General features: G+C 36.3%; 1 protein-coding gene across 4 annotated transcripts in view; it reads left to right on the top strand.

The window, feature by feature from the left end:
* TRAPPC10 (trafficking protein particle complex subunit 10) overlaps positions 1-23,023 on the top strand; it is a 106,925-nt gene that overhangs the window by 18,162 nt on the left and 65,740 nt on the right. For all 4 annotated transcript variants that reach the window (XM_043994621.1, XM_043994622.1, XM_043994623.1 and 1 more), the window contains exons 2-4: positions 10,669-10,750; positions 16,306-16,441; positions 21,179-21,375. In XM_043994621.1, the coding sequence (XP_043850556.1) occupies positions 10,669-10,750; positions 16,306-16,441; positions 21,179-21,375 (415 nt within the window). The remainder of the gene's footprint in view (positions 1-10,668; positions 10,751-16,305; positions 16,442-21,178; positions 21,376-23,023) is intronic.

Raw genomic sequence — 23,023 nt, forward strand, 5'->3', positions numbered from 1 at the left:
ATTGTCTTCAGAGTTTGTTCATTTTTTTCTTTCTCTGTCACTACAGTAACTTTCTATGGTCAGGTTCTTGTTGTTTTCTTATTTTTCCAGCCTATTTCTTGACTTTGAACTTTATGTTAAAGTTAGACTCTACTCCTAGGGTGGAGGAGGCATTTTCCTAAGATTCCAAGTTTTTGTGCAACTATTTTCAGAGCTAGTTCTTGGGGGTCTGTAAGTTTTCAGTTCTTCCAGAGTTGTATGATTTAAGGAGAGGTGTGTTTGTTACTTACTTTCTTGGCCTATGTTCTGGTCTTTGATTGACCACAAGCATTCTTTTCCACCCTGGAACTTTGACCAATATCCCCATTCTCCTGAAGCTATGAGATCTGGTGTCCTAGTACTCTTTCTTGTCCTGGGACTGTGACCTGGATCTACATGTAGGCAATACAACAGGGCCCTCTACCCAGTACCAGCAAAGGATCAGTTGTCTGATCCTCCCTTACCAAATCTGTGGATTGAGAGCTCCAGAAGCCATTACTATGGATTCAGTTGTCCCCAAGGCCTGCTGTTGGCTTGCCTAGGCTCAACTCGTGCTGAATAGTGCTCCTCTCTCACCCCAGTAAGTCAGATCTTTCTTGCTAATCTTTTGAGCTGTCTTGGGCTGGAAAATTGCTTTACCTCATCTTTTTGTGGGTTCTACCTCTCCAGAACTCATTTTGAAATATTATTTAAAGTTGTATGGAGAGAAATTTGGGAGAGCTTAGGTGAGTCCCTGACTTTTCTCTACAATCTAATTTTTTCTTTGTTAAGTTTACAGGTGAGATGGGTAGATGAGATTCACTTTATTGGGAAATGACCATTGTCTGAAAAACAAAAGGAATTAGTAAAACTTTTTTAAAATTCAAGTAAACAACCTACCTTTCTGATTTTATTTTCCAATACTCTAATGCCCAAGTGGCTGAACCAGACTTGCCTAGTCATTGTTCCTCTAATGTCTTGTTCATTCATTCTCAATAATCTTTGTCCATAATGTGATCCTTAACTGGGATATTCTCATCTTCCTTTTTGTCTACCCAAATTTTTACCCTCTTTAAATGCCCAATTAAAGTCTGACCTCTTCATTGAAGCTTTCTTTGATCATTTAGATCCCTTTCTTCTCTGAATTCCTACAGCAGTAATCATCTGTTCTTGACTAAAAATTTTTTATACTTTTGTTTGCCCCCTTTAGCTAAGTGGCACAGTGGATAGAATACTGAGCCTAGAGTGAGGCAGACATAAGTTCAATTCAGTCTTAGAAACTTAATAGCCCTGTGACCCTGGGCAGGTCATTTAACTCTGCCTCAGTTTCCTCATCTGTAAAATTGATGATAATAATAGTGCCTGGGCTTGTGAGGATAACATAGTTTTTGTAAAGCTCTCTGCATAAAGAGCTATGAAAATGGTATCTATTTTTATTATTTTTGGAACATAGTAGGTATTTTTTAAATGTTTGTTGACTTGATTTCTAAAAGTTCTCTGTGCCTCCTGCCTACGCATGGTACTCTGTAAGACTGTACAAATTATGACAGGTCAAAGACTTATTGAACTTGGAAAGAGACCCAAGAGACTATCCCTTCTAACCCTGTTATACAGATAAAGGAATGAAGACTTTAAACACATCCTTGTCATTCACTTTTTTATTAGAAGAGATCATAGACTTGAATTCCACAGAGAAAAAGTAATAGCAGGTGCTTTTTTGTGTACTCTGAACTGTCGTAACTTAATCTTTTAAGGGGCAGGTGAAAAGATTGGAAATAATTATAATCAAAAACTTTGCATGCTCATTGAATAAGTCATCTTAGGAATTTAAACAAGGTTTACTCTCTAAAACAAGAGGTGAAATATATACAGATATGTATAGTCAATGTAAAAACAAGCATGTGCCATCAAGGCAAATTGAATTGTGAGTTTCTGTCTAAATATTAATGGGGAAAGAATAGGTGGTACTTGGATGAAAACTTTAAAAAGTCTGTGGGGTTGTGATTTGCTTAGCAGTATAAAAATTGATGGATATTTTTACTTGTCTAGGGACCAAAGGAAGAGTTCATAGGATCATAAATTTAGAACTAATGGGGAGCTCAGAGGTCACTTTACAGATGAGGGAGCAGATATTTAGGTTAAAGGGACTTACCTAAAGTCACACAGGTAGTACAGGCAGAGCCAGGATCTGAGCCTGAGTTCTCTAACTCTGAATCTAGTACTTGATACTATTCTGTGTCACCTCTTGGATTCATGAGTAGTAGAGGTGTGTAAATTGAAGAGAGTAAAGATTTGTTAGAATCAAATGGATGATTCAAGATGTGGTATAGTAGATGACACTAGTTATACAGGTTGAGGAAAGCTGATGGAGGGTCTTAAAATCAGTGGTCAAGATCTTTCATTTGATCAGAGGGCAGTGGCTAGTCATTGGAATTGTTCCCACGGTGCATGATAACTAGTTATAATGTACAGAATAGAGAGTAATAATAACAATTCATATGCTTATATAGTGCTTTTTATTATAAAGCACGTCACATATATTGACTTTGTTCTCCAGCACTTTAAGGTTTATGGAGCACTCACACAGCCCAGCAAGCACAGAAATGTAAATATTTTTATCTCCATTTTACAGATGAGGAAACTTAAGGCTCAAAGAGGTTGAGAGACTTGAACAGGAACTTCTGATGCCAAGTCCAGTGTTCTTTCTGTTAGATCACCTTGATAAGGTACATGCCAAGTCCAGTGTTCTTTTTGTTAGATCACCTTGATAAGGTACAAAGTAGCCAATAATTTTAAAAAGAGGGTTTGGGGAGGAGAAAAGGAGGAGAAAACTGGATGGTGGATTGGAAGAAGCAATAACTTGTAAACTGATTGAGATGAAGAAGAAATCAGAAGACACCTGGACGTGTTGGGGACTCTAGGATCAGTATAACGATAGTATTCTTCCTCCTGTTTTCCCCCTTCCTTAAATGGGAAACTTGATAAGGTTCAAAGTTTAAAGAAAAGATGAACACTTAAGTTGTTCTCCATAGTGAGATAGGCTAGCAGGACCTGCTTCTTCATTTTTGTAGAGCTTTGATATTTATAAACCACTTTAGAATAATTCCTTTATTATCTCAGTATTTCCATTCATTTTAGTATGTAGTTACAGAATAGCTCTTAAATTTATAAACATAATTTATGAGAACTCAGTTTTTGTCGTAGTTGATGGCCCACACACAAAGTGTGACAAAAAACTTTGGCCTATCAAGAATCACAATTCAGTGGGTTTGTCCATATCCCCTCCCTGTTTAGGTCAGATTTCATCATTATTAATGAGTCTCTTGGATCAGAAAGAGCTGCTGAGATTTTTTTTACTCCTATAAGTTATTTGTATGACCTACCTTTTTTCCTTTTAAAAATTAGGCTTGTTAAAGTTTTATTACTACTTGACAAATAATACCTCACATTTCTATAAATATATACTTTAGCTCATTTGATATATGCAAAATGCTTTGCAAATTTCAAGTGCTATTGAAGAAGAGGATGAGAAAAGATGGGGATAACAACAATGACAGCTAACAATTATATGGTATTTACTGTGTATCAGGCACTGTGCAAAGTGCTTAACAATTATTATCTAATTTGATCCTCACAACAACCCTGCAATGTAAATGCTAATATTATCCCCATTTTGCAAATAAGGAAACTGAGGCAAACAGAAGTTAAATGACTTGCCCAGAGTTACACATCTAGTCCATGTCTGAGGCCATACTTGACTCCAGGTCCAGTGCTCTATCTACTATTGCACCTAGTTGCACTCTGTGAACTATTATGTTTTTTGAGACCCAATCTTAAAATAATTTTACAGTATGAAAGGTTTTTCTAGTCTTCCCTTCTTCATGCTAATTTAAGTTACTAATGACTTTGTAAATAATATTTTCTTTAGTCTCCTTAAGCAGATTTTAAATTGGATTCCTTATTGACTAAATCTAAATCATTGACATGACTTTCTTCAATTTATTTAACTAAAGTTAAGCATTGTTTAAAAGTTTCCTGATAATCCTAATAATGTAAAGAGCAAATAATTCATCACCAAATAGTTTATTTGCTTATTTCCTTTCTTGCCTTTTCTCCCCCAACCCACCACAGAAAGAGAAATACTAGTGTTCTATTGGTTAAAATAAAAGGAGTAGAAATTGACCTTTGTTAAAAAACAAAACAATAACAAAAACACCCCCCAGATACCTCAGTTCTAGGCAGGTTGTTACTTTCTGCTTGTGTATCTATGTATTAGCTTGTGCAGGGGCCCCCTGAACTTGTCATCTTGAGTTGTCATATTTTCCAGAAGCCCTAGACCCAGGCTATGCAGGAGGCCCTGAGGAAGTCAAGGATAAATGCCCTTTACTCCTTCACTGCTCCCCTCCAAGATGATATAACTTGCTAGTGTGTCCTTAAAGTGAATCCCACTGCAAGACAGTCGCCAGTCAGTCTGTACCAGACTGTGCAACTAGGACCCTTGTAGATTAGCAGACTATCAAATCTTAATAGTCTAGCCATTGTCAAGGGAAAAATAATGCTGTCATCTTTCTTACTCATGCTCTCCTTCCTTTTGTCTGTCTTCTCCTCTTTGGGAGGTAACTAGTCTTTTTTCCTTCCCCTACTGCTCCCTTACTCCTCCCATGCCAATCCCATTTGGGAAGGGATTACCCTCCACTCTTCCCAGAAGACTACCACCCCCCTTTTGTAACCTATAAATATTCAAGTTTCTGACTGCCTGGGGGACTCCTTCCTTAGTATAAGGAATTCCTACAGGCCCGTGTCTTTTTCTTGTAATAAATCACATTACTAACCATATCTTGTGGAGTTGTGACTTTTAATTAACAAACTCCAAAACCTCAATTTTTATTGGGTCTTTTGAGATCTTAGTTGCCTCTTTATAATGAGTGAATTTAAAAACAGCTCTTTAAGTTTTGCCTGCTCATTTTATACTTTGGACCTTTAAAAACTAATGGATTTTGGTGCTACAGGGTTCAAACTATTTTTGGAAACTATACATAGTAAATATTGTTAATTAAATTGTCATGTGTAGTGACACTTCTGATTTTGATCGCATTATTGTGAAGGGCTTATGAGCAAAAACCATTATGAAGGATGCTGTGAAGTCTTGTGTAGATAAATTTAATGGAGATTTTTGTGTAGATGGCAAAGTAGATATATAAATAATTATATTCTCCACCACTTTTTTTCAGTATTAATAAATTCTGAGATTTTTCCCTCTACATTCAACACTATTACAGTTGTGTTACCTGAAGCTCAGATCTCTTATATATTCACTTGGTATAATTTGGTTGCTTTTTCTTTTTCTTTTGTTTTTGTTTTTGTTTTTGCGGGGCAATGGGGGTTAAGTGACTTGCCCAGGGTCACACAGCTAGTAAGTGTCAAGTGTCTGAGGCCGGATTTGAACTCAGGTACTCCTGAATCCAGAGCCAGTGCTTTATCCACTGCGCCACCTAGCCGCCCCTCTGGTTGCTTTTTCTTGTCTTTGTTGCTTTTAGTGCTGTTTCTAATTCCCTAATAAGAACATAAATCAGCATGCAAATGTGGTAGATCTATTGTTCTTGATGGTGAAAACAGTTGTCAAAAATCTTCTAAGATTATTCATTATTATAAAGGTATAAGATTTCTGTTTAGGCTGTATCTTTGGCCTTTTTCACTCCATCCTGAACTGTGCTTTCTAATGGGTTTTTCACAATCCTCATCTATTCCTACATTTGCATTAAAAACATGGAGTATCAAATTTTATGTTAATTTAATTTTGAATGTCTTATTGAGTTCTTTGTAGAATATTTCTACCTCTTTAACTTCTGCCAGTGATGTTATTACATAAGGTGCAATTATTTTCATGGTAGTCTTTCAAATACCAACTTTTAAGTACTGCGATACAAGATGACCAAATCCTCTGAGATAGTTTCTTTGGGGGGGGGGGTGTTTTTTGTGAGGCAATTGGGGTTAAGTGACTTGCCTAGGGTTACACAGCTAGTGTTAAGTGTCTGAGGCCGGATTTGAACTCAAGTCCTCCTGACTCCACGGCCGGTGCTCTATCTACTGCGCCACCTAGCTGCCCCTGAGATAGTTTCTTAATGCCTTTGGATATAAGATATTTATTTGTCTTTCTTTGCCTCTCCAGCAGGTACCCATGAACCATCTTTCCATTTAGTTGTAACTTACCTCTTTGTCCTGGTTTTGTTTCTAGCAAGAAAGTCAAAATTAATCTCATTCAGCTCCTTCAGTATGTTCATTGATTGAATGTTGGGAAAGGATCTTGCCTTAAGAATACCAACAGTCAGATTAAAGTTTATAGATTATCTAAAAACCATGTGGTTTTGTTCCCTTTTCAATCATTGCTGCAGAAGTAGAAGACAACCACACAAGATTGTGTCATTTTTGTGTTTTTATTTTATTTCATGGATTGCCATGACCAAAGAATTCATCACCAAATAGCTAGTCTGCTAGTGATGTGAGAATGGACTTAGTCTGTTCCTGGGACCATCCTTGAACCCTTCGAACTTCTTTTCTTCTTAACAGTATTTTATTTTATTTTCAAATGCAGATCTGCCTTTTTTCCCTCCGCTCTTTCCCTCTCCCCCATTAGGAAAGGAAGTGGAGGGACCCTTTTACAAACATGTATAATCAAGCAAAACAAATTCCATATTGGACATATCTAAAAAAAATATGGCTTAGTCTATACTTTGAGCCCATCACCTCTCTATCAAGAGATAGGCAGCCATGTATCATCATGAGTCCTTTGGAATTGTGGTTGGTCATTGTGTTAATCAGAATTCTAAGTCTTTCAACATTGCATGATATTGTTGTTACTATATTATTGTTCTGGTTCTGCTCATCTTTCTCTAGATCAGTTCATACAAGTCTCCCCAGCTTTTTCTGAAACTGTTTCCTTTGTCATTTGTTACAACATAATAGTATTCCATTACATTGATTTACCATAACTTTTTCAGCCGAGGCACCTGCATAATTTCCAAATCTTTATCATAGGGAAGAACTGCTTTAAAGATTTTTTGTAGGGGCAGCTAGGTGGCGCAGTGGATAAAGCACTGGCCCTGGATTCAGGAGGCCCTGAGTTCAAATCTGACCTCAGACACTTAACACTTACTAGCTGTGTGACTCTGGACAAGTCACTTAACCCTAATTGCCTCACCAAAAATATATATATATAAAATTTTTGTATATAAAGTTATTTTTCTTCTTTCTTTCATCTCTTTGGAGGTATAGATATAGTAAATATATCACTAGGTTAAAAGGGTATGCAAAATTTAATAGCTCTTTGGGCATAATTCCAAACTGATTTTCACAATGGCTGGACCAGTTTACAACTCCACCAACAAAATATTAATGTACCTGTTTTCCCCTGCCCTGTCTAGCATTAGTTATTTTCCTTTTTTGTCAACTTTGCCAATCTGATGGGTGTGAGGTAATAATCTGAGTTCCTTTAATTTATTTTTCTCTCAGTGATTTAGAGTACTTTTTTCATATGAAGCCCTTCCAACTTGATAGAATATGTCAAATGGCATTATTAGAGAACAATCAAGTTTTTTTGTGAGCGATGTTCTGTCAGACAACATATTTACTATTTCATGATTGATTAAAAGATTAAAAGTTATAGAAGATATATAAGCTTTAAAATCCCACTGTGTTTATTTTATTGTAAACAAAAGAAATACAAGAACATAGCCTTTTATTGCCTTAGCTGATTTTAAGAAAAACTGACTCCCATATGTAACCTTTGTGGGATCTGAGTGGTGGGCTGTTGGGTGGACAGTAGTAGGTAACAACCATGACAACCCCTACATTTCAACCTGCTATTTGATTCATCTTATAAATTCTTGTCCCAGCTTCCAAGGCTATAAAATATGTTCTGATATTTCCTTATAAGTTTAATAGATGTTCAGTCTTTCTCATTAATTAGTTAATTTACTTTGAGACTCTACTCTAGTTTTTAAACAAGAGAAATTTCTTTTCTCCTAAGATTTTATTCACCTTCTCTCATAATCTTAAATAAACATTATGATAACTAGCAGTGCAGTTTATTAATAATATAAAAAACAATACAAAGACATATCTAAACATTTGTGATTGAGGTAAATAAGATCACAGAAACATTAACTCTAAATGATGTCTTCTTAACCCTGCAAATACCTGCAAACATCTCTTGCAACATGTCAATTTTAAGTACAATTTTTGGGGCACTGTGCTAAGTATTAGGGGTTCATATGTCTTTGTGGGACTATGGTGGTGCAGTTCATAGAGTCAGAAGCAAAATCCAGAAGAAGATGAACCACAACCACTTAAGGCCTGTCCTCAAACTGTAGGCCTCTGATAGAACTCTCTTTGAAAGAACAGGGCCTGAGATGTCTTAGTTCTTTCTGTACTTCAACCAGTTCCTCTCAGGAAAAAATTTCCTTAGTCTTTAATCTACTAGATATCTCTGTGATCGAGCAGTCTCTCCAGCTATGCCAGTTAACATCATCTCCAGAAAGACAGTTAAATGTTAACTCTTTTCAGAGTAAAAGTTTAATTCCTTGGGATTATATTCTCTCTTAAAAATGCAGTAACCAGTACAAAATTATAAAGAACACACTTGGCCCCGGAGATGTGAGAAAGAATCTCCCCATTCCTTTGCAGAAGTGGGGGTCCACTGATGTAGAACATTGCAAATGATAGATTTTTGTTCACTGTATTAATTGATTTTGCTGAATTTTTTCCTCTTCATAGGGTTGTTCATTTTTTGTTTTGTTTTTTTAATTCTTTGTTGCAGGCATGGCTCTTAAATATCCATAAGCTTTATGGGAAAAGGGTAGTGAAGCAGGTGTAACAGTTTATTTTAAAATTAATGTCATTGCCACCTTTTATTTTTACATTACTTACATTTTCCAATGTCCCTCCTTAATTCAGAACAGTTTTAAACAAAGGATTAATATTTTTCTCTGGTTTACAGACATACCTTTGTAGTCTTAATTTATACTTGGCAAGAATCATTTGCAGTTCAGCTACTTTAAACAGAAACCTAAATGTTAATATAATCTAAGTTTAAATTAAAGTAGTATATGTGAATCTGTTTAGCTAACTTACAATTTGATTTAAATATAATTCCAAGACTAATGATATACTAGTGTTTCATATCTATTGTGGTGCTTTGGAAAGTGTGCAGAACTTGGAGTCAAAGGACCAGAGTTTAAATCCTGATCCTGCCATTTTGTGATCCTGGGGAAATCACTTAACCTCTATGAGCCTCAGATTCCTTCTTTATAAAATGAAGGGGTTTAATTAGATGACTTATAAATTTCTTTTTGGGTCTAGAGCTACAATCCATTTTGATTGTGTTATATTTGGGTTACAACTTTAGAGTTAAAAGAGATGGTAGTGGTAATTTACCCAACCACTCATTCTACAGACAACAATTGAAGCCAGAGAAGGTAACTTACCCAAAGTCTAATGTATTAAGCAGAAGAATGAAAATTTGAATTCAGATCCTTTGGCTCCAAGTTCAACATTTTTCCCACTCTACCATATTGGATTTAAAAGAACAATTTCTCTTTAGCCTTAGGATTCTATTTAATTTTTAAAATATTGTTACATATTTTTATTCTAAACTTAAACACCAAATAAAAGAAAACATTTCCATATATGTAGTAGAGCAAAAAAAAAAAGAGATTATACATGAAACAGTGAATACTATATATAACTTTCTTTTCTTTTTAAGTATGGGAATCATATTTAAATGTTAGTGATAGAAGGAGAGCTAGGATTTGAACCTGGATCCTTTGACTCTAAATTCAGTTGTCTTTTCACTATATATAGTTTATTATGAATTAACCAGTTTAGAAATTTCAAGCCAGTCTTATTAGGATTGATTCTTTTTGTTTAGGAACTACACTGGCTATTCTGATAGCTTTAATCAGATTCCTTTTCTTCTCTATTCACCTATAGTTAAGAAACAAAAAGCTGAGGAAAAGACTGAAACCACTTCCTTAGTAACTAACTTACCTCACTAAATTACCTACCTCACCTTTCTTTTTTAATACTCTATTTGCAGCAGCTACTTTATATATTTATTTATTTTAAACTAAGGACTGTGGATGTACACCCAGATTAGGGCCGCTGCTTCTTAAAGGCTATATTTTCTCTGGACATTTTATTAATTACTAAAACTAACACATTCTGGTCCACCTCATGATGGCAGTTTTACAGTGTTAATCACAATACTAGGTGTGAAAGAGCTGACCTTCTTTGAGACCTTTTTGATAGTCTTAAAGTTAGAAAAACCATCTTGAAATTGTTACTCTACATTTCATCATGGAGGAACTACCGCCTGTGTTAGAATACTAGCCTAAAAGGCTATGTTTTCTTAGTATAAATCTTAAGTATTCAGAACCTTTATTTAAGGGTCAGTTGTCAAAACAACTACTTCTTAAATAAGATTTAAATGTTGATGATTTTAAGGCATTAGGTAACTAATCCTAAGCAAATCTGGGTTATATTTTTGTGATTTCAGTTTTACCAAATCTTACAATGTTTTGTTTTGTTTTTTAAAGTTGGTTCAATAACCTAGAGCCCATATTTTCTCTATATCTTGGTATGACATAACTGGATTTCTCTCTATTACCTTTGTAGGTGCTGGAGATCAAAATTTATTTGCTTCTGTCTATCCAACACTATCCCAACAGCTTCCAAGAGAACCTATGGAATGGAGAAGGTATTTTTTATGCCCTGCTTTAAGGAACATGAGAGAGAGTCCTTTTCTTTTTCTTTTTTTTTAAATTCTTAAATGTAATATGAAAGAAAAGTCGGGTTTTCAAAATGTTATGAGTCAACTGACTCAAAGTATTAAGCACTTAGTTGCCTTTTTGTTTTAAAAATGTCTTGCTTAAATTGATGGGTCATTAAAGAAAGTGAACACGGTAACATGACAGTAATATAATAGAAATAGAGACTGAAGTATACACTTCAGATTCTTAAGGGTTGATAAGTATGTTCTGAACATCAGTCAACAAGCATTTATTAAGCATTTACTTTGTGCAAAAAAAAAAAAAAAAGACAGTAACTGTTCTCTGGGAGATTACATTCTAAAGGGGGAAAGTAACACATAAAAGGGAATCAAAATGTTGAGGGTGGGGGAAGGTACCTATGCTGGGGCATGGTGGCTAAGTCCTGAGAGTCAGAAGCAGAGCTGGGAGAGGAGTGAAAGATGGCTAGTTTGGACCCCTCCCCAAATTGGAGGCCCTAGGAGGAACTGACCAGTGGAAGAAAGAGACCACAGGGACATCTTCTAGGGTGAGAAAACCCCAGGGAATAAGGAAAATTTTAAGAAGAGAAGGCAGATGAGTCATGATGGTGGCCTGGAGAGTCAGAAGTGGGACCCCAAAGCATTTTCTGCATTAGACATTTACTTTTTATGTAGACGCCTGGTGAAAATTAAAGATGTGTAGTGTGGTTTGCTTTATTTTTGTTTTTACAATTTTAAAAATGATATATTTATTGATCTCCTTTGTTTTTACATGAATGAAAAAGGTATTAAGCCCTTACTATTGATCAGGCCCTGTCCTAAGAGCTGGGGATACAAATGTAAAAAGCAAGTTAGTACCTGCTCTCTAATAGGGGAGACCACACATTGAGCTAAGAAGTCACAGAGGTAAAAAAAAAAGTCACAGAGGTGGTAAGTGGAACATTAGGGCATTAATTGATATGCCCTTCCAGAAGAAATATTGATATGCTTTTCCAGGAATGACTGTAGCAACTACAGAGGAATTTCACTTCTCAGCATCGTTGGGAAGATATTTGCCAAGGTCATCTTGCTTAGACTGTGTAAACTTGCTGACTGTGTTTACCCTGAATCGCAGTGTGGCTTTCGAGCAGGGAGGTCAACTATTGATATGATTGTCTCACTTCACCAACTGCAAGAAAAGTGCAGAGAACAAAGAAAACCCCTCTTCATTGTCTTCATAGACCTGACCAGAGAGTTTGATACTGTTAACAGAGAAGGTCTTTTCGAAATTATCTCGAGAATTGGTTGCCCTCCTAAACTCCATAGCCTGATTCGCTCCTTTCATTGCAACATGCAGGGTGTCGTACAGTTCGAAGGCAACACTTCTGAAGCATTCAGCATAAACGGCAGAGTCAAGCAAGGATGCGTGCTTGCTCCCACGCTGTTTGGAATTTTCTTCTCCATGCTGTTGCATCATGCTTTTGGTTCGTCAACTGATGGCATCTATCTGCATTCCTGGTCAGACGGAGGCCTGTTCAACATTTCACATCTGAAATCCAAAACCAGAGTGAGAGGTAGCACCCTTAGAGACCTGCTTTTCGCCGATGATGCTGCACTTGCCTGTAACTCAGAGCATGAATTGCAGACCTTGATGGATCGCTTCTCCCAAGCTTGCACGGACTTTGGCCTAACCATTAATTTTAAAAAGACGAGTCATGTGTCAGAGTGCTATGTTGCCTCCATTGATACACATTGGTAGCTACCAGTTGGATGTCATAAGCCAATTCTTGTATCTTGGCTCTTTTGTCAGTGACAATTTGTCACTTGATTCTGAGATCAATCAGAGGATTGAGAAAGCTACTTCAAGCACGTCTAAGCTTTCCAAGCATGTCTGGGCAAACAGTAGACTGACAAGACGAACCAAATTTGCCATCTATAGAGCATGCGTCTTGAGTACCTTACTGTATGGCAATGAAACATGGACTACATACACTAGACAAGAGAAGAAGCTTAACAGCTTCCACATGCTCTGCCTTCAGCACATCCTTGGCATATCTTGGTCAGATAGGATCACCAACACAGAAGTGCTCCAATGTGCACAACTTCTGAGCATCTACATGCTGCTGAAACAAAAACGGCTGTGCTGGCTTGGTCATGTGCTCCACATGCAAGACAAGCGCATTCCTAAAGACCTACTCTATGGCAAGTTAGCCTCAGGCCAAAGACCTGTTGGATGCCCCCAGCTTCACTACAGAGATGTATGCAAGCAAGACTTAAGGCTCTGGGAATAGACACCAGCAGCTGGGAGGAGATGGCCAAGGACTGCACCCAATGGAGTTCAGTACTCAGGAGCAGCTTGCGCGCAGCTGAGATGGACCTTCAAGCTCAGGAGGAAGAAAAATGAATGAGACGCAGGAACCGACGGGCAACAGAGAGCGCAGTTTTCCGATGTCCTTGTTGCTATGGCTCCCGTATTGTACTGCACAGCCACACTGTGGCCTGTGGCTCTTCAAGGCACTGATCCATGGTCCTCTGCGACTGGCAGAAGTCTACTACTACTACTTGGTGGAGCAGGGAGGTTGGACAGGCAGATGTCAGGGGTAAAAGAGCATCATCAAACCTGGGCATAACTAGATCAGCAACGAGGACAGCAAGGCGGGATTGTTGCAGTAGCCCTCTGGTTGATCTCCCCACCTGCTTCAATTCTCCCCACTCCAGTCTCCACTCAGGTGCTGAGGTGATTTTTCTGAAGCTCAGGTCTGACCATGTCACTTCCCTAACTCATTATATTCCAGTGGCTCCCTACGACATCCAAGATCATATACAAAGATCTTTAGTTTTTACAAGCTGAAGCCTTCCTGTCTCTCTAGTTCTTGTTATTACACTTAACTCCCCTCCCTGTATTCTAAAATTTAGTAGTACTCTTCCTTTCACAGTACATTCCACCTCCTAACTCCATGCATTTATCCTAGTCTTCCTTCATGCCTAGAATATGTCTACCTTTCCAGTCGTCTTAAACCTTACTCCTCCACATAATTTCAATCTAGTGATCCCAGCCTCCTGGCTATTTCATGAACAACACACTCCATCTCTTGGCTCCAGGTATTTTCTCTGGCTGTTCCCCATGCCTGAAATGTTCTCTGTCCTACTCACCTCCTTTAAATCCCAATTAAAATCCTGTCTTTTATTGAAAGCCTTCCCCAACCCCTATTAATTCTAGTGCTTTCCTACTTATCCTATATATAGCTTGCTTTGTCTAGTTTTGTTTGCATGTTGTCTACCCCCATTAGATTGTAAGCTCCTTGAGGGAAGGGATTGCTTCTTTTTGTATCCCCAGCACTTAGCATAGTGCCTGGAACATAATAGGTGGTTAATAAATATTGAATGATATTGATGTTCTCCCTACTCATCTCCAACTCTTTAGCTTCCTTCAAGTGTTAGCTCAGATCCTACCATTTTCAATTCAAGTTAGCTTTCCTAGTTTCTCCTCTAGTGCTAGTGACTTCTCTCTGTGATTACCACTAATCTCCCTTGTGTTTATCATTTTGTACATGACTTTTGGTGGTTTTTTTGTTTTGTTTTGCGTGTTCTATCCTCCATTAGCATGTGAGCTCCTTACAGGCAGGGACTCTTTCTGTCTTTCTTTATATTCCCAGCACTTAGCACAGTGTCTATGCATTAAGGACATAAGCCCTTAATAAATAGTTGCTGTTTGACTGACTCTAAAATGCTTTTTAAAATACAAATACTTTTCTGGATTTTAAACTTCAAAATGCACTTTTGAGGAATGTCATAAAATGGCAACTTATTCTTTGATATGTTAATGAAATTGTTTTCTTTTTATTGCGTATCCATGTGATACAAAGATAATTAGACTGTTCAGAAGACTTGGGTGCTAAGCCTACATCCTACTCTTATTTAACTAATAATTGGATTAATATAGACAACTAACAACATTTCTGAGCCTTTGTTTCATCATTTGTAAAATCATCTTGATACTTAAAGCTATACTTGTACTTCACATGCTTATAGTGAGTAAAGCCTTAGGGATTCCCTTGATCAGTACAGTTAACCCCATACATACTTTCTTATCTTATATGCTCATTGTCCATGCATTGACACATGTATTGATCATTCTCATAAAGATTTCAGTAAAATGAAAAGAGTATACAAATCAGTATTTATTTGTTCTTAGGATCGTAGATTTAGAGCTGGAAGTAACATTAGATACCATCTAATGTAAACTCTTTATTTGAGCCTTAGAGAAATGACTTGTCCAAGATCACACAGGTGGTAAATTGCAGACAAAAGATTTGAACCCAGGTCCTCTAACTCTAAATCCATTTTCCTCTCCCATTATACCATACTTTTCTCTTTTTAAAAAAGTAATAATAATTTTGCTCCATTAAAAATTTTCCTCTCCCTGCTGTCTCTGATAAAACAATTCTTTGGTACTTTCAAGATTGTTACCTTAAAAACATATCCTCAGTTTGAACTTGGTCTGATCTGAGAGAGAGAGAGAGAGAGATGGAGATGCAATTGGGGTTAAGTAACTTTCATGGGTGTCACACAGCTAAGCTAGTAAGTGTCAAGTGTCTAAGGCAGCATTTGAATTCTGGTCCTCCTAACTCCAGGTGCAGTGCTCTGTTGACTGCTCCACCTAGCTGTCTCTCTTATGTTTGATTTTTACTTCCTCATATAGCCTATGGAGGATGGAAGTGTTAGGGCCCAAGTTTGTTCATTCCTCTGTCACTTATGATAACAATAGATTGTTAAAGCAACATTGACAGGTCTTTCATATGTTATTTTCCTGCCATTTCATTTATGAATGCTCTTAGGATGGTGTGATCCAGTTGGGTCTCATTCCAACTTTTCTGTAAACTTGTCTTCCCTTGTTCTACTTTTCTCTATTTTGGAAAGGGATATTGTTTATGATATTCTCTGTAGTGTATAGACCTACAGATAAGTTTACATTCTAAACAAGTGTTGCCCTTAGCTTGATAAAGTGAGATCAAGTGTTTCTGGCTCAGGCTCTCTAGACCCTTTGAGCCTCCTCACTGGAGAAATTGCTTTCTGTCATTTTAGTTTTTGTGAGAAATGTCAATAAAGGCAATGTCTTTGCCTTTTTCCCTTTTCCTATTTTTTAGCACTTTTGGCTCATTTCAAAAGGTCAGTTTGAAGCTGTTGCAGTTGGTCAGATCTTTTTCCTCTTTTCTATCTAGATCACTGACTTCAGTAGTCAGTTATTTCTTGTCTTTTAAGACAGTCATTTTAAGTTTTTGAGGTAAAAGGTGTTTATCATGTGCATTGCCTTCTGATTCTCCTTTAGACAACAGTCTATATGAGTGTGTGCATGTGTTTAAAATAATAAACCTATGTAATATTTTACTTCAGTGAAGTGTCTGATTTGAGCATACTGTTAGTTTTAGATTATAATGTACAGAATTATAGAATTGCTTCAGCTTTAAAAAAAATTTTTTTTCTTCTCTGTATTCTCTTTAGTCATAATTTGTATAGTAATTTTCATTTTTACAACTTGTTCATAGGTCCTATGGCCGTGCTCCAAAGATGATTCACTTAGAATCTAATTTTGTGCAATTCAAAGAGGAGTTGCTGCCGAAAGAAGGAAACAAAGCCCTTCTTACTTTCCCCTTCCTTCATATTTATTGGACAGAATGTTGTGTGAGTATTCATCAAAAAAGATAAATGGGAAAAGGATTTTTTTTCTATTTTTATTTTATTTTAGTGGGGCAATGAGGGTTAAGTGACTTGTCCAGGGTCACACAGCTAGTAAGTGTTAAGAGTTTGAGGCCAGATTTGTACTCAGGTCCTCCTGAATCCAGGGCTGGTGCTTTATCCACTGCACCACCTAGCTGCCCCCAGGAAATGGATTTTTTAAAGATAGGCCTGTTACTCTGCCCTTGGTTTGATAATTAGAACATTTAGAATTTCTCAGATTTGTTTTCATATATTTTTCATTGTCATTGCTTCTTTTTATTAAAATTAATTTTATTGATATATTTCCCCTTAATATTACCATTTCCCATTGCATCCTTTCCACCTTCCCTTGTAATACTTTATAATTAAAAATAAAAAAGATTTCATTCTTCAAATAGATTTTTTAAAACTGTATTTGAGCTAATTTATATTGTACATTCATGACTTGTTTCATAGAAAACATTCAATTCCATAGATTTTGCTACTTTAATAAGAAGAAAATTATGTACTGTGACAACCTTTTGAGGCTTTACCTAATAAAATCACTGCTCCCATCACTGTACATATAATATTTGCATGACTTAAGATGATTTGTTAAATTACCACTGGCTGATATAATTGTTTGATTACTTGATCAAAGCACTACAGAAAACTTATTTCTTCCTGTGCTTGACTCTGAAAATATAGAAAGAGTTGCAGAGACAGTCTCCATGGTTTGTTGTACAATGTGTCAGCATTATATTTTCCTAAAGATTGCTTCCTTTAAAAATAAGATACATTTTGCACCTTATTTAGGCAACAAGGACAGAAAAGAGGTCTAAAGCCAGGGTAAGCATTCTTACAGCCAGTTACAGTCTTCTTTATTTTACTTATTGTTATCAACTCAGGAAAGGCTCTTGATGATATTCTGTAATATAAAAATGAGAATGAACTTCATAGAAAGTGAATATATTGTACATATATTTGATATGTTTGGATATTTGCTAAATAATCTTGTCAACTTTGGGGAATTTAGATTTTTTATTCTTATACCTTCCCATATTTTGAGCATATTTTGTCCTGTATTTTCATTGTTAAAATCTTTGAAATCAAAGACATTCAAACTGCTCTGAACCTGTTTTTCTCTCTTGCCAATCAAAAAGCAGTTTTGTTTTAAACTCTTACAATATGTGAGATTCTTAAAAACCTGAAAACCTGGGAAAATATCTGTAATTGCTAAATATGCAATATGTATTCCCACTGTGCTTTTATTCCTTTAAAAAAAAATACAACTGGTATTTCTAAGAGGAGAGCTATTAAGTTTTAGTTTTCCATAGTGTAACAGTTTGTAGTAAAGCAAGAAGCAACTTAAAGAAAATTGCTAAAAATTGTGATAACTAATTCTTGGGCACAAAAGGTAAGATTTAGTTAATTCTTTTTTTTTTTTTTCTTAGTGAGGCAATTGGTGTTAAGTGACTTGCCCAGAGTCACACAGCTAGTAAGTGTGTGTTAAGTGTCTGAGGCCGGATTTGAACTCAGGTACTCCTGACTCCAGGGCCGGTGCTCTATCCACTGCACCACCTACCTGCCCCTGATTCTTAATATTAGAATAATTATTCATGATTTCAGGGCAGCTAGGTGGCACAGTGGATAAAACAATGGCCTTGGATTTAGGAGAACCTGAATTCAAATCTGGTACTTGACACTTACTAGCTGCGTGACCCTGGGTAAGTCACTTAACCCTCATTGCTCCAGCCCCCCCAAAAAATTATTCATGATTTCAAGATCAATTTGAGATAAATATTATTTGGAGATCATTGAAGGAATAATGGAGTTATTGTAGTTAGCAAATAAGATGTTTATAAGTGAGCAACATTTACTCAGACTTTTACAGTTTACGAAAAGTTCCTTTCGTACATTATTTTTAAATGAACTATTATCTTTTTGGTTGTAGATCTTTTTATTTATTATTTGGAAAGGCATGATAGTGTAGTAGATAGAAGGCTTACCTGGGAATCAGGAAGACCTGGGAATAAGTCCCATTTCTCACATAAATGAACTGCGTGACTCTGGGCTAGTCACTTCTAAGTGTTACCCCAAGGAACACTTAGAAACAGGTGCTAATCTGCATTGGAAAGGGAGTTTCCTCACTGGGAGCACTCTCTATCAATGACATCTTCCAATTAAATTAAAGCCATTTATAAAAAAGCAAAACCAAACCATGACCATTCATGCTCTCTCAGTTGTGGTGATAGAAAATTAGGGGGAAAAGAGAGAAAAAATTACATAATAGTAGTATAGGATGGATCAAAAAGGCTGGGGATCCTTAGATGTGAAGGCAGAAGCTCCAGAACTTTAGTAAATATTTGGGTCTAATCTTTGAGTCTTCCCCATTTTGTTATGGCAGTCTCTTATGAGTTTCTGGCTTTAAAGAACAGCTGTTATGTAACAGCTTTTAAGGAACACTGAATAGGGACAGGAATTCTTAATCTTACTCTTGGTTTTCTTCCCTTATTGGACTGAGATTAGGTGATAGGCTGACTTCTCTTCACCACATGCAAGATACAGCAGAATAGATCTGTTCAAAGAACTACCATGAGATTATAGCAGAGTTAGGAGAACTGCCAAGAAACAGTTCTATGGCCACAAATAGAAGTTCTCTTTTTGTCATTGGTCATCAGACACATCAGTACATTTCAAAAATTTCATCTGGTTTTGAGAGAAAAGTGATCATTTGACTTTCATGTAAATATTTAGTCAGTGTTTTTTTTTTTTATTAAAAGTATTGCCTAATGGATAAAAGAGCCTGAGTTCAAGTACTACCTCAGACAAAAACTTGCTTTTTGACTTCTGTGCAGGTAGAGTGTCTCTGGGTAACTGTAATATTAGAACTTTTTTGATTGTGCCCCTTTATCAGCAAAACATTTTTCAGCACATGCCTCTAGTACATGTATTTATGCATTTTATACATGTGCTATGATACAAATAAAGCATGTATATTATAAAACACAAAATTTTAAATAAAGAGATGAAATAAAGTTTTTTAACAAAAGTAAAATCACATTTCTTGTGAGAGCAAATGCAATTGAATATGTTTCATTATTTTTGCAAATTTTAGGCTAGCACTTTGTGATAAAATAACTCAAAATTTTGGTTCTTAGATTTATTTTGATTTTTGTTTTTTGTTTTTACCCTGTAAAACTTTAAATTTTCGGGGAGCTAGGTGGCACAATGGATAGAGTATTGACCCTGGATTCAGGAGGACCTGATTTCAAATCCGGCTTCAGACACTTGACACTTACTAGCTGTGTGACCCTGGGCAAGTCACTTAATCCCAATTGCCTCACAAAAAAAAAAAAAAAAACCTTTAAATTTTCACTTCCAAGTATTCAGAGTCCTCTAAAGTTTTGAAATTGTTGGAATTGCTTGAGCTTTTTTGAAATTAATAAATTTTTAGTGTCTGGAGAGATGTCCGTGAGCCTAAAGCTTTTGATGGCTGTAATGTGAGAATCTGATGGTGTTTTCTGTTTTTGTAGAAATGGTTCACAGAAAGAATGTAAACAGTTTATTAGAACTTTTTCACTAATTAATTCTTGGGCAATTTTGTTTTGGAATACATTTAAAGTCTCTTGTCTTCCTTCCTGGGGAAAGGTATGAGGAAAGACAATTTCATCAATTCCTCTCCATTTTCAAATGTTATTTCCTCACAAGAGGAACACATTTATCTTGAGATTAATAAATAATCCAAATCAAAATTCATTAGCCATATATGTCTTATCTGTAGACTGGTTTCCTGGTTATTTCTATATTATATTGCCTCCAGTAAGTCTTTCTGGTTTTAAGAAAGAAGACAAAATCATCATGTACGTATTTGTTACTCTTTCAAAGATTCTTTAGTTTCCCATCCTTTTGCTGAAAATATCAGTTGTTCTTTGATTAAAATCAAGAAATTTAATTTCTTCCAAGTCATGAACTTTTTGAATAGGGCTACCTTTTTGCTCTGTGATATAATCTGCTATTATTTGTCAGTCGACCCTGACAGCTCATTTTTTCTTCAACATCATCCCATCCTGGAGCAGGTTTAGAGTTATTTATCATCTACCTTTGGGCTATTTTAGGGCGCCAGTCACAATCTACTCTGGAACACATTACTTGATTCTATTTAGGTAATTAATCACTTCTTCAAATATTAGATTCATCATTTGTACAAAACCACATCAGTCAGCACAAAAATTAACTAAAGCAACTTTTTTTTTCTTTTCTTTTTTTTGGCGGGGCAATGAACATTAAGTGACTTGTCCAGGGTCGAACAACTAGTAAGTGTCAAGTGTCTGAGGCTGGATTTGAACTCAGGTCCTTCTGAATCCAGGGCCAGTGCTTTATCCACTGCACCACCTAGCTGCCCCCGAGACTAAAGCTTTTAAGGGACTATAAGTTGTTTAAGGGTTGCTGATTTGCATTGGTACAAGGAGTTTCCTCCACTATGAGAGTTCTTTATAGTGATGAAACGACAGGTCTGGATAATTTGAAGGTCCTTAAAAAGTAGCTGTCTGTATTGCCATTGGTGAAAATGCATACCATTAAGATAACTTAAGGGTTTTTTTTTTTTTTAATAAAAAGAAATATCATCACTATAATTCATACCTATTTTGAATTTTTTCTGGATAGTTAAAGTGATCGTTTAAAGTTACCTTGACAGTGACTTATAATTTATTTTTTTAGGACACTGAAATATATAAAGCTACATTAAAAGATGACATCACCAAGTGGCAGAATGTTCTGAAAGCTCACAGCTCCGTGGATTGGTTAATAGTGGTAGTTGAAAGTGATGCCAAGAAAAAAAACAAAACCAACATCCTTCCACGCACATCCATTGTAGACAAAATAAGAAATGATTTTTGCAATAAACAAAGTGACAGGTAAGAATGTAATTTTACTTATTTTGGCTAACACCAAAATAAATTAACTTTAGACAACTAGTTTATTTTTTACTAAATTTGATGCCTTAATCTCTTTTGTAATGGAGTATAAACACCTTGAATGCCCATTTCACATGGAATATTCTTCATTAAATTTGGCTGGGCCTCAGTTTGCTCATCTGTAAAATGAAGCAATTGGTCTAAATGGCTTCTGAGGTCGTGTGTGTGTGTGTGTGTGTGTGTGTGTGTGTGAGTGAGTGAGTGAGTGAGTGAGAGAGAGAGAGAGAGAGAGAGAGAGAGAGAGAGAGAGAGAGAGAGAATGAGAATGAGGGTTAAGTGACTTGCCCAGGATAACACAGCTAGTTAAGTGTCAAGTGTCTGAGGCTGGATTTGAACTCAGGTCCTCCTGAATCCAGAGCCAGTGCTTTATCCACTGCACCACCTAGCTGCCCCCTGATGTCCCTTCTGACTCTAAATCTTTGATCTTCTCTTTTCAGAGTCTGCCCTTTTTTGAAGGCCCAGTTCAAGTCCTTGAAATAGTTATACACAATCTTTTATTTACATTTGAATATTTTATTCTATGTTCTTATATATTTATGATTATCTCCCCGTATATTAGTATTTTATCTTTAATAAGATTATAAGCTTCACAAGCAGAGATTACATTTTTATTCCTTCTTTTTTAATAAAATCCTTCACAGTTTTGGGCAGATAGTTGGTGTGCTTAGTAAATACTTCATTTTTATTTTTGCATTTTGATCAGAAATAAAATTAGATGAACCTGGTCAGCCGCTTTGTTAAAATTGTAATGGTTCAAACCTAAATTTGAAGCTGTGTAAGAATTTTAAAAAATTTTCCTACTTATACTCTAACTCTCTGAAGGGATGGGAAGAATAAGAGAGAAGGAAATAAGGGGTGGAAGGGATGGGATTGAAATAAATGTACATTGAAGGATTGTAATAACAGAGCCATGGAGTGATAGGTTGATATGACAGGAAGGACTGCCTTTTTTCCTTTTATTTCTCTCTCTTATGTGACGACACATGGCAAAATGGGGGCGGGGGGCATTGAAAGTAAAATGTGGAGAACTAAGTGTAGTTTGATTACTTAACTTCAGAGTAAAAACTGCTAAGAGAGGAAAATGAAAATCAGTGAGGATGAAAGATAAGTTTAAGAAGTGTGAGACAATAGGACGGATGGAAAGACTATAAGTTTTTCTCAAAAGGAGGCTATTTCAGAGCTCAAAATCAGAGGTGACACGGTTACACCTAACAACGAAATCTAAAGGTATAAACTATCCCTGAGGATGCCTACGATAGAATGCAACTGTAGGTGATAGAAGGTGGGGTGGCAAGGTACTTGAGGACATAGCATTGAGAAGTCATCAAGGAAGAAAGCTGTTATTAGTGTTGAGAATGTCAGGCACTGATTCTGGAGAAAGGAGGGGGCCCAATGAAAAGGTGACTTTTAAATTAACAAAGCTAGGATGGACTACATAAGGAATCATTTGGAGGTTTTGTAAAATAATCTCTGTTCACATAGCCATCAACCACCCTAGTTCAGGCCCTCATCACATCTTGCCTGAAGCCTATTGTAGTATCCTCCTCATTGGTCTCTCTGCCTTAAGTCTTTTTTTTTTTAATTAATA

This window comes from Dromiciops gliroides, chromosome 3 (assembly GCF_019393635.1).
Source record: "Dromiciops gliroides isolate mDroGli1 chromosome 3, mDroGli1.pri, whole genome shotgun sequence".
In the NCBI taxonomy this organism is placed as follows: Eukaryota; Metazoa; Chordata; class Mammalia; order Microbiotheria; family Microbiotheriidae; genus Dromiciops; species Dromiciops gliroides.